General features: G+C 38.6%; 1 protein-coding gene across 1 annotated transcript; it reads left to right on the top strand.

Moving 5' to 3' along the window:
- The first annotated feature begins 2,685 nt into the window (after positions 1-2,685).
- Positions 2,686-10,730, top strand: LOC103465211 (prostacyclin synthase-like). Its single transcript, XM_008409843.2, has 10 exons — positions 2,686-2,906; positions 3,310-3,433; positions 3,999-4,174; positions 4,564-4,707; positions 5,197-5,324; positions 6,496-6,677; positions 8,096-8,249; positions 9,277-9,458; positions 10,122-10,273; positions 10,363-10,730. The coding sequence occupies exons 1-10, from the start codon at positions 2,848-2,850 to the stop codon at positions 10,511-10,513; spliced, it is 1,452 nt and encodes a 483-aa protein (XP_008408065.1). The 5' UTR covers positions 2,686-2,847; the 3' UTR covers positions 10,514-10,730.
- The last annotated feature ends 1,698 nt before the right edge of the window (positions 10,731-12,428 follow it).

Genomic DNA, 12,428 nt, shown 5'->3' with positions numbered 1-12,428 from the left:
AGTAGGTTAGTGTTTCATCACGACAGAACAGCTCATCAAACAGCTGAAGTGACAGAATTTTTTTTACATAAATACAATCAGATTTTGGCCAACTGAGGTTGGAGAAGTGTAAGTTTAAAAACACGCTGAAAAGTAGAAATTGTTCTTAGGTTACTTTGAATAACAAGTTGAGTTGTAAAACATTTTTATTCATTCAATTCATTCATTCAAATATTTCTGAAACCAGATATTTGCACACACAGAATAAAAGGACACAACAGTTTTTTTTCCCTCACTCTTGACATTAAATCCAACTAAACTTCTTCTCATTTGGGAAATTAGGATTACTAAAATGATTTTATTTGCCAGAATATGCCGGTGTAGATTCTCAATCATTCAGAACAAGGTAATCCTTCATGCTTCAGTCGACACATACTACTTCTTTTGGAGTACTTCAAAAGAAGTAGTATGTGCCTTAAGTTTGTAACCTTCTGATTGGTTCATTCACCTTGTTTCAGGTAAAAGCTGACACACCCGTAAATGTGTTGCAAGCCAACACCTCAAACACGTCGACTCCTTGTGTGACATCATGGAGAAATCAATAAATAAACAGTTATGTTCAAATATAAGTAGCCTGTGAATGCAAAGCCGTCATACCCAATAGGAAGAATTGTTTCAGTCCAACAGCATTGCATCAAATCTAAAACAAACACAAAACACATTGTGAAGATGTTTACTGAGGCTGGAAAGAAAGAGTCGTTGTCTTACTCTGAAACAAAACCTGTTGTGACATGGGTGGAAAAGTAATACTGTGAGGATGAATCCAATACCCCCAAAACTGGATTACAGTTGACAAATTCACTTTGGGACAACAATCCTTTCTTTTTTTTTTGGAAAACTTCCCCTTAGGTCTGATGAAACAGAAACGGTAAGGTTTGTTATATTTGGGGGGGGAAGGGGGGAGAGGAAAACTGTCATCTCAGCTGCAAAGTACGCGCATGGCAGCATCATGCTGTGTGAATGTTTCCCTGCCGGCGGGACTGATGCACATTATTGTGAGGAAATCAATTTATGTGGAAATATTGGAAACATTGAAGCAACATTTCAAGCTTAAAGCTTGTGCATCAGTGAGTCAAGTAGACAATCATAATATCCGCTACATAAAATTAATTACCAGGTAGCCTAAAGCCAACAGAGCCTTGTTCTTGGTCAGGAAAAAAACAAATAAAAATTTGGGCAGAGATGAAAAGTTGTGCGCAAGCAAAGCAGCCATCAAACCCAACTTGTTTGCACCGGTTCTGTCCGGAGGAATGGGTCTGAATAGCAGCAAGCTACTGTGAGAAATGTGTGGAAAAAATCTTTAAATGTTTTGGAAAGTCACACAGTTTAAAGACGACAAAAACTTCAGGAAATGTATATAAACTTATGAATTCATTTTTTTTTTCTTAATGTTACATAATAAACAGAAAAAATGGTAACCCTTACTCATCTAAAATAGGAAATGGCATGTATAAAGTTTTTTGTTTTTTTGATAAAATAAAAATGAAATGCAGATATTATTTCTCAAGATTAAGTTCTAGTCTACTGACTACAATTTTTAGGGGCGAAAAAACTTGTCATTGTTTTATAACTGGCCAACACCTTGTTACATCAGCAATATTGAAGGAGGTGAATGTAGACACACTGATGAGACACCGCACGATTGAAACACAATGAAGAACATCAGATTAGTACAGCTGAAAACCTTTGAGACTGAAACATTTGGTCTCCAATCAGGGAATCTATAAAAAGGGCAATTTTGCGTAAATCTGATTTAGATATTTAGTCAGAGTGTCACCACATTTAGGCAAAGTTTTTCCCAGTAACTTTTATTTCAAGATCCAACACAAGTGTAACGTCATAAGAACCTCAACAATATTCTGTAAATCATGTAAAACTCCCAGAAAACATAAACTAATAAGCTGTCTGATCTAAGCTGCAGCTCTTTGGCTTAGTCTTTGCCCTTCAGACTGTCAGGCATTCATACAAACCTTCTAGTAAAATATGTGACAAACCTCATTAGCTTTGTGTTCATCTAACTGCAACAGTGAGAGTTCACATTATAGGCATCAAAATGCTAAGTGAAGCCTTATAAAAACCTAAAACGTAATCATGGGATCTACATAAAGAGGCTGAGTGATTGTAACTTTTCTGGAAGTTCATCAAAGAAAACAACACTTGAACACATTTGTTTCACTATCTGTCTACCCGCCCATCCAGCCGCCTCCATTCATTCATTATTTGCCCTGAGTGATATTTTACAGCGCTACTACACGAGGAAACGCAGTTGTCCTTTTTTTTTTTTTTTTTTTTTTTGCCCGTATATTCCTTCATTATTATAGGCGCTGATCTAATAAAAACTAAGCACAAGTGTTTTAATTCAGATATCAAACAATGGAATATGTGAACAGTAACAGGAATTGTTTTTCAAAGGGATATTCCCGGCAGAAAAAAAAAAAATATATATATATATAATTTTTCCAGTTCTCGTCCAAAGCATTTCCTATGCAGAAACAGGTCAGCAGGAACACAAACCCTAATCACAAATGCAATTTATACTGAAAACGAGTCTTTAAAGAAAACACTCCGTGGTAGATAAATTCATTTTAAATTATCTTTTTTATTATTTTTCCTCTTTTAATGACAAGACGTTAACAAATTCATTTCGGGAATCTGTACTTTTTTCACTTGGAAGTAAAACTAGAGAGAAAAAAAACGTGTTCAGCGGCTCGAGCTCGGGTTGAGCAACTGCGGCTGCGCGAGAGTATAAAAGGCAGCAAGTCGCTGGTGGGAGCATTGAGAGAAGAAAGTTGAGCTCCATCCATCAAGATGATCTGGATCGTTCCTGTGCTGGTCCTGCTGTGTTTTCTGCTCACACACCGCTGGAGGTAAGTCAGTCTGAGCTCTTAACAATTAACAACTACAAAAGAAGACTTTATTGCAACGACGTGCATAAGACATAGGCTGTCACAGAAATATCGGTGTTACACGTGAAAGGTTAATTGTGACGAGCTATAAAATGGAGGATCTGTGTCATATAAATTAAACTATGAAGTTCAAATTTAAGAAATACAGACAGGCTACAAATATGATTCAAAACGCCTTTTGCCTCAAGCTTTTATTTGTGTTTTGATGTCGCAATCAGGCCTAATTATTATCTACTAATACAAAAGAATGCGGTTGTATCACATCTATTATAACGAAAGACACAACATGACAAAATGCTATTTTATATTGATCCCAAACTCAAGTGTATGATGAGTCTGTTGTTCTCCATTTCCTTTCCTTTAGATACAAGGCTGAGCCGCCTCTGGACAGAGGACTCATCCCATGGTTGGGTCACGCACTGGAGTTTGGGAAAGATGCATCCAAGTTCATAACCCGAATGAAGCTGAAACATGGCAACATATTCACCGTAAGTAAAGAGTTTTAAACTCCTCAAATGCCGTCTACTGTCAGGTAACAGCTGGATGTGAAAGTCTGCAACAATTGAAACCTGTTCAATGTTCTTCATCTGGAGATAAATCTACATTCAGCTGCATAAAAACTAACTGAGGAAGTATTGAAATACTCACCAGGAGTTCTTTGTGGTAGGTTTTGTTTTTTGTTGTTACTCACTCACTGTAGATCATTTTGCAGATGAGGTTCATTCCTGTAACTCCTGAAAAACCTGCAGCTTTGGGCGAGTTTAGAGGTTTTATAAAGAGAAGTGAACGCTGGTCATGTTTTATCTGAATGTTTTTGCTTTCTGTTTCTGTCATTTCAAATCTACCCTGGGAGAGACTAATTTTACCAAGGACTTTACTCCGGATTATTATTGAACACATTTTATATTTTTGCAATAAAATGTAATTAACCAAAAATTAACAAAAATGTAAATTTTTTTCTTATTCCCTAAAGTAACCATAAAAAAACCAAGTGTCACAAAACGTGTTTAATGGGAATTTTCAAATCTTCTCATCCGTCCTCTGGATGCGTAGGTGCGTGCTGCAGGCCGCTATGTGACCTTGCTGCTGGATCCACACTCTTACGATGAGGTCATCAATGACCCAGATTCGCTGGACTTTGGGCGCTACGCTCAGGTGCTCATGGATCGCATTTTTAACCTGCGGCTCCCTCTTCACCAGCCAGAGAAAGCCCAGGCGATGATGAAAAGGTAATTGTTTAACGGCTTAAACCCGAAACACAACTTGAATTTCATTTTCATCTTTTCATCACTGCGGTTATTCCCCTTCATCTGCTTCCTGTTTTTGTTTTTCTTCTTCTTTTGTCATTACCAAGTTCTTTTTTTTTTTTTTTTTTGAAAAGCAGAAATATTTTCTTGTGGCTTTTAAGTCTCTTTCTGAAGGGAATTAGACATAAAGAAAGTATTTTTTGCGGAAGAGCTTTTGGCTTATTGCACTTTCCTCTTGCCTAATGTCAGCCTTCTTGTCACCAACTCCATAATTATGCTTTTTAACTTTACTATCAGTCTGTAAGGCATTTTTACAAGATTCCCTGCAATTAACCTTTTCTGCTCTCCGCTTAAACATTTTGTGTCTGCAGGCACTTTATGGGAGGGAGTTTATCAACGCTCAACAGCACTATGAGTCGAAACCTGGAGACCTTGTTGAAAACCGAAATGCCGCTCAACCAGAGGAACTGGAAGGAGGAGGGCTTGTTCCACCTCTCCTACAGCTTACTCTTTAAGTATGAAAAAAAAACACATCTTCCCACACTCAAATACTCTTGGCTGTTGTAACCGGAATTGTGACTAAAGACCCTTTTAGTTAAACAGTTTACACACCACTTCATTCTGAGGTTTTTTTTGTTTGTAAGCATTGCTGGAGAAACGCATTGAGGTCACCTCTCCGACTCAACAATCTTGGCAGATGGACGACATGTTTCAAACTGTAATTTTACTACGACTGCTAAGTGAGCAAAAGAGGGAGAAGGTCACATGAAACAGTGTGCGATTGTTTCCTTTCGTACATTTGTGCCTGCAATTCCGAGATCCCGCACATCGACGAGGCGTGCGAGTGGAAAGATTCAAATGAGATGCGTTGTGGGCTTTTAAAATGAAAAAAAAAAAAAACTGTCTGGGCTTTTTATCTGTTCATCAACAGAAAGAGGTGTAGCATTCATTGATTTAATCATTCTTTATCTTTTTTTTCTCTCTCTCTCTCTCTCTCTCCGCAGAGCGGGGTACCTGACGCTGTTTGGAGGAGAACAAAACAACAACAGCACAGATCCCTCAAGAGTTTACGAGGAATACAAGAAGCTCGAAGGCGTCTTATGCAGTCTGGCGAGAGGGACTCTGAGGAAAGGTAAAGATACAGACTGGATCGCTTTGGAAAGCTCCTGAAACGTTTAACTCAAGGAAATGAGGTGCTTCACAAAAAGTATTCCTAAGCTTTGAATTGTTTCAAATGTTGCCACATTAGAACCTCAAACTTTTGATGTAAATTTAATTGGGATGTTTTTTTGTTGGTTTTATTTTTTTTGTGGTAAGCCAAGAGTTGAGCCATCATTATGAAGAAGAGGGAAAATGATTATTATTGATTTCGATATATTTTTAGTGCGTACCAGTTTTGCACATGTTTGAATGCATGGCAAAAACATTAGACATGTTTAACAGCTTTTCCTGCCTTTCTTCAATAAAGCTGAGATTTGTTACTCCTAGTTGTCCTGTCAGCAAATTTTCTCACCTAAGCCGAGCATTTCTGCAGCTCCTCCAATGTAACCGTTTCTCTATTAGCTGCCTCTCTGATTAATGCTGTCTTTGTTGGGCTTTCTGCTCAGGAGGTAGCGCCAAGTCTTTATAGGAGTGCATTTGTGCCGTACTCTTTCCATTTTTAGATTTAGATTATAAAACAGTGACCCCTGAAATTGCGATGTTGTCTTATGGCCTAGCTTTTGTTTACACTTCTTCATAAGTGTATCCATAGCCTGCTGTGTTTCCTGTTTGTCATAATGCACTTAGATCACTACAGTTCTTTAACAAACATAATCTCAATGAAGTAACTGGGAATTTGTGGTTGCAAGGTGAGAGAATGTGGAAAAAGGGCAAGAGAGACTAAGTTTGGTGAAGCTAAGTCAAGAAAGGAGGAGTTTTGGCAGTAATGAGTAAATGTGGTGTTTTGGTGTTTATGTCTGTCACCAGTTAATGCAGTTTGACATCATCAAAATACACTCTTAGATTTGTTTGGAGGTAGTTATGGTGAGCTGCTCTTACTCAGCTGCTTACAGAGTGTCTGAGTCCCGTGTGACTAATTTTTCTCCACTAACAGTGATGTAACTTCTAGCTGTCAAAAAAACACTGAAATCCCTCTGCTGTTGTTTCTTCTCATCCCCTCTTTTATTTTGGAGATTTCCATCATCCACCCACCCTCACTGCAGTAAAACATCACAATGTCGCTGAATCGTACTGCTTATGTTTTTCTTTTTTTCTGACTTACTCGCACGCTCACTTTTGCTCTGTTTATCTGTGCGTGACAGAGGAGAAGAAGACTGCACAGAGCATTCAGAGAAAGCTCTGGGAGCTGCTGGCTCCAGCAGGCCTCACAGAAGAGTCTGGGTCAAGCTCTTGGCTCCACGCCTACAGGCGGCTCCTGAAGGAGGACGGCGTGGACGAGGAGATGCAGAGCAGGGCCGTCCTGATGCAACTCTGGGCCACACAGGTGAGTCAGCCGGCGTGGGATTGGCATTCAGTGAAAACAAAGCCTGGATTTCTGACTGTGATTATGTCTGTAGGTTAGAAAAACCTGCTGCTCTGTCACATTATCATGACATAACACTGTCTTTATAAGAGTTTTCTTATGCATTCTGTTTGTTGCTTCCAAAGAAAGTGATTCTCAAAAAAAAAAAAAAAAAAAAAAAAAACGAGATGCAGTTTCCCTTTTAGTCACATGGTGGTGCTGTTGTCATTTGATACAGGACAAAACTGTTGGCACTTGATGCCAGTGTTGAGGAAAATCAGCTTCTGGAGCAGAATCAATCCATTTTCTCTTAATCACCCTGATTGTTCAAATACAGACAAATTAAAATTTCCTTTTCAAAGCATGTATGAGAATGAAGAACTCCCACTTTCTCTCATCTATAAACGTATCAGCCAGATTGATTCTGATCCCTTGTGCATCTTTACTTAAACATTTTGACATGAGAATGAATACAGATGTGTTTAATGTGCCTAAGAAGAATTTAGAAGAACACAAATGGTTCACGCTGTGATATGTAACATTAAAGATGTTCCTGTTGGTTTTTTTTTGTTTTTTTTTATCATGATTACAAAATAGAAAGTCTGTTTTTCTCTGATGCAACTCTCCTGAAGAGCCTTTTCCTCTTTTTATGGTGGTCGTTAAAAAAACAACAGAATTTGCAGCTCAGATCTCAAAAACTACCAGAAATCAGTTTTTAGTCAAGAGAAACCTTATTGGTGCAGCTCTACTTGCTTCCAGAACATAAATACATATAAATTAGCCTTTTAGATGAAAAATAATAATAATTAAAATACTCTAAATCACGGCAGAGAGAGATGTTTCCTACTTTAACCTTTCTTTTTGTACGTCCATGTGAAATTTCTACTACGAGAAATACTGATAAATGAAAAAGTGATTAGATTTACTGCTGCAATTCTGTTTTCTAGCGTGTGTATTTTAGTCACAAGCTTTGCCGTGGCGCTGAACGTCCTGCCCTTGAATGCAGGCAGATGGCAGGGGACCTCAGGTTTCCACTGGCTTTCCTTTTTAAGTAAACCATTACTGCACTGGGCTTTGGCAGAAGTGAGACAAACCAGAGCATGGCTCTCCTCTTCCCAGACACATGAGAGGAAACCGTTCTTATCTGTCTTCCAGCACTAAAGAAAAAAATCATTAAGCTTTTCATGTAATAAAAAAAAAAACTAAATTTAAATAAAGGCTGTGTTCTGTCATGACTCCAACCAGAAGGTAGATTTTTAGATCTGTGGATGTCACGTGATGTTTTTATTTGCCGTTACCAAACAGCCACCTGCGCCGTCACTATGCAACACCAGAGTGGGGGATCTTATCACACCAAGCTCATGTGAGGTTTTTTTGTTTTTTTGTCTGTGTGTTTCCAGGGAAATGTCGGTCCTGCTGCATTTTGGCTTTTGGGCTACTTGTTGACAAACCCTGAAGCCCTGGCGGCAGTGAAGAGAGAGTTTGGCCAGATTTCACAGATGGCGAGTTCAGGGACTCCTCTCATGGACAAATCCACCAAGACCCCAGTGTTTGGTGAGGGCTTTATTGTTGTTTTTGTCCAAAATACTTTGTATTAACACCTCTAGAAACTTTTCATTTACAGCAACAAAACGTGAATATGTTTTATTGGCACGTTATTTGACAGACTAACCAAGAGTAGTGCATATTTGTGAGGTGGAAGCAAAATTATGCAGGATGCCAAACATGTGCTATTCATTCATATTCAGTCCTTTTTACCCCACAATAGATTCCTGCTGACCTGCAAAAATCAACAGCTCAGGTTGGGAGAATCTGTTTATAGGACATCTATTATTCATGCACTCCACAAATCTGGCCTTTATGGAAAAATGGCATGATTGTAAAAAAATAAAAATAATGAAATCCCCGTCACAGTTTGTCACAAGCAGTGAAGGAGACCCAGCAAACGTAGAAGAAAGTAATTTGGGGAAATGAGACTAAAATGAAACCAGCCCCACTGTGAGTCAAAATGGCGGTGTCAGCATGATGCTTTTCTTTAGCATAGATGGGAAGCTGATCAGAGTTCATGAGACAATAGATGGAGCTAAAGAACAGGGCAGGTCTGGAAGAAAACGTGCTAGAGGCTGAAGAGGCTGAAGAGGATTGGAGGTTTACCTTCTACCAGCACAGATATCATGAACGTACAGCCGGGTGTAAAAATGAGATCAAAGCACGTGTTCATGTAAGAGCTGGAAACTGATCTTCACAGATGCTCTCCAACCAGTCTGACTGAGTTTGTTAAAGAAAAATGGACCTTCAGTCTCTAAATGTTTAAAAACTGATACAGACAGGATGCATGTACCTTCTTTGAAAATGTTAGTGGTTAAAGCATTAAAAATGTGAAAAGGTTATCAATACTTTTGTTAATTCCTGTTACAGCATCTACATATAAATAAATATAACATGCTAACTGTGTGTTGCCGGTGAAAAATAGTGAAATCCATTGGTTTAGTTGCAAATATTCATTGTAAAAGACTAAAAATAAATAAATACATCTGTTCGTTTGCGTAGTCATTTTGATTTTTTTTGTTTGTTTTTTCAGACAGTGTCTTGGAAGAGACTCTTCGACTCACTGCTGCCCCCTTCATAACAAGAGAGGTAGTACGGGACAAGACCCTCCACATGGCTGATGGTCGGGATTACCTGCTGAGAAAAGGAGACAGGCTGTGTTTGTTTCCCTTTGTCAGCCCTCAGATGGACCCAGAGGTCCACCCCGAGCCTCAGGTGTGTTTCCAGCTTCTTTCTTCCTTCTCCACTAGTTGGAGGCAAGTTTTACGGCAACTGATATCAAGAGTGGTTTATGTAAGGTGCGCACAAAGCTGACCCTGAACGGCCCAGTGAGAGGTCAGAACCAGAGCTCTGGGCTACTCAGGGATTATCAGAGCATGAGAACAGAAACAGAGCTAATAGGCGTGGGAAGGACACTGCAAGTCCGCTTTGAAAATATGTACGGAAAATATGTAAGAACCCACTGCACTGAACCCCATTGAAAACCTCACAGTTATTCTTCCAAATATTGATTTCTGAACTCTTCCTGAGTTAAAACAATAGTAAATGAACATAAACTTGTTTTTTTGCATTATTTGAGGTCTGAAAGCACTGGATCTTTTTAATTATTTTGACCATTTCTCATCTTCCGATTTCCAATTTTTGGTTGGAATTTCGGGGACATATTGTCAGTAGTTCACAGAATAAAAGAACGATGTTGATTTTACTCAAATATATACCTATAAAAAGTAAAACCAGAAAAACTGATCATTTTGAGTGGCCTCTTAATTTTTTCCAGAGCTGTATATCCACTGTCAATCATCACATTTAGTCATGTTTTTATTTTATTTTATTTTTTGTGATTTCTTGCATCTAATATCTGCTTTGTTCCCCATCTAGAAATTCAAGTTCAACCGTTTCCTGAATGAAGATGGATCAGTGAAGAAGGATTTTAACAAAGGAGGAAAGAAGCTGAAATATTACACCATGCCCTGGGGTGCAGGGACCAATGGCTGCGTGGGGAAGCAGTTTGCCATCAATACCATCAGAAAGTGAGCGCCCTGCACATATTTCATCAGAATTATCGCAGCTCCGAACTCGAAAGTCCTAACTACGTTTCTCGTCTGTGTTTACGATTCAGATTTGTTTACATGTTGCTGACCAGCTACGACCTGGAGCTCTGCGACTCCAGCGCTCAGCTTCCAGAGAAAGATGCCAGCCGTTACGGGTTTGGGATGCTGCAGCCTCAGGGAGACCTGCTTGTCAGATATAAACCAAGAGAATCGCGTTAAATTTTATCCATTTCGTCACGAAATCATTGTTAATATTGTCAATATTTTTTTTTGTACGTTTGTATTTATTGCTGTACAAGAACATTATTTTTTCTATCAATAAAAACATGAGTAATGTGTTTCCTGAACTTTGTGAATTCTTCTTTTGTTGGTGCTTCAGATACTTTAGTCTGCCTTTGTAAGCAAACAAAACAATAAAAATGGCAACAAAATGAAATTGCAGTTATTTGCTGCTCGCTTTTTTTTTTTTTTTCAGGAAGCTGGGGAGTTCTTCATGTTGGCTACAGAGTGAGAGTAATGAGGGCGGCGCTTGTCCAGTAAACAGAGCTGGTCTGGATAGGCAGAAACAGGCCTGCTGTTTGCAGAGTGAATCTGAGTGGAACGTTTCGGTTTATGCTCCGACTCATCCCTCTTGCTCACAGGAGAGCATCTATCACGGAGCACAACTCGCAGCAGAAGCATTGACGAAGAACACACGCAGCGCCTTGCAGACGTACGCTCACCTGTTGAACGCTTGAGATTTTATATCACAGATCTTAAAGGGTGTGAGGTTGGCCAAATATTTTTCCATTAAAATCTGAAAAGTGTGGCTTTGAGTATGTGTGCAGCCCCCTCTCTCTCTGTCGTTCTTTTGTAGATTAGATATTTACAACAAATTATGAATTTTACTCATTTTTGTTGGATCAGAAATACATCTATCTAGAGCATGCAGGACACCAATGTCTTGAGAAGTGACTTTGGACGTCTCTGTTGTAGAACCACAAGTCTTTCATGCTTCTATCAACTTTACACATGTAGAGACAGAATGTTTGCCTTATAAAAATAACTTAAGCTACATCAGACTGGACAGAGAGTGTCTCTGAACAGTATAGTGCCACGGATTCCTAATGGGATTTGGGTCTGGACTTTGACTGGGCCATTCATCAGTATAAACTGTTCTATTGTAGCTATGAATGAATGTTTCGGGTTGTTGGTCTTCTGAAAGTGCAACTTCCATCTCTAATCTAATTTTTTTTCAACTTCTAACCAATTTATGTATTTTTTTTTTTATCCAGTATTTACTTCTGTCCATTTACTCATGAACTCTGACCAGCTTTTCTGCCCTTGGTAATAAAATCAACCTCACAACATGAAGCTGCCATCATGTTTCACTGTGAAGATGTGCAGTCTTGTTTTCTGACACACATGGCATTTTGCACAAAGAACCAAAAGATTCATTTTGGGCCTTCATAACCCATGCAGGATACATTTTTGATATGGGTTATGATGGCAAACTGGTAACTGCTTCCTTTCAACAGTGACTTTTTACATGTTAGTTGTTCAAAAAGATACGATTTGTGACTAGTTGTTGTCCTATTTTGTAAGGTATTAGTGGTTGTCGTGCTAACTTACAAAAAAAATGCAATAGAAAATAAACAAGATCATAACACATTCAAAACCAAACCACAAATCTACCTCAAAAAACTGTCTAAGTTTAATGTGAAACTGTCAGAGACGCACTTTACTTATAGGTCTTGTGTTACGATTGTGGAAAAACAGATTCTCCTGACTGAACTGTTCAGTTCTGCAGCTGCATTAGAGTCTTAAAGGCCTAATGATTGTTTACTGATGAATGCTCTCCTTACATATTTGTTTAGTTATATATTAGTTATATATTAGCCAAGTTTTGGTAGGACATATTTCCCAACAATGTGACTTTAAAGGCTGTTGGCTGCAATGGACGTTAATCCAACAACCTATCAATTTTATTGCACATCACAATTATGCACTACTTTTCTGTGTTTCAAACGACCTCGATCAAATACAAGTAGGTTCAGTGAGTAGGATATATATACTGCTCAAAAAACATAAAGGGAACACTTAAACACTTAAGTGTTCCCTTTATTTTTTTGAGCAGTATATATATATATATATA

The sequence above is a fragment of the Poecilia reticulata genome, linkage group LG5, assembly GCF_000633615.1.
Source record: "Poecilia reticulata strain Guanapo linkage group LG5, Guppy_female_1.0+MT, whole genome shotgun sequence".
Classification (NCBI taxonomy): domain Eukaryota; kingdom Metazoa; phylum Chordata; class Actinopteri; order Cyprinodontiformes; family Poeciliidae; genus Poecilia; species Poecilia reticulata.
The sequence above is the reverse complement of the archived record's forward strand: the minus strand, read 5'-3'. Positions and strand labels throughout refer to the sequence as shown.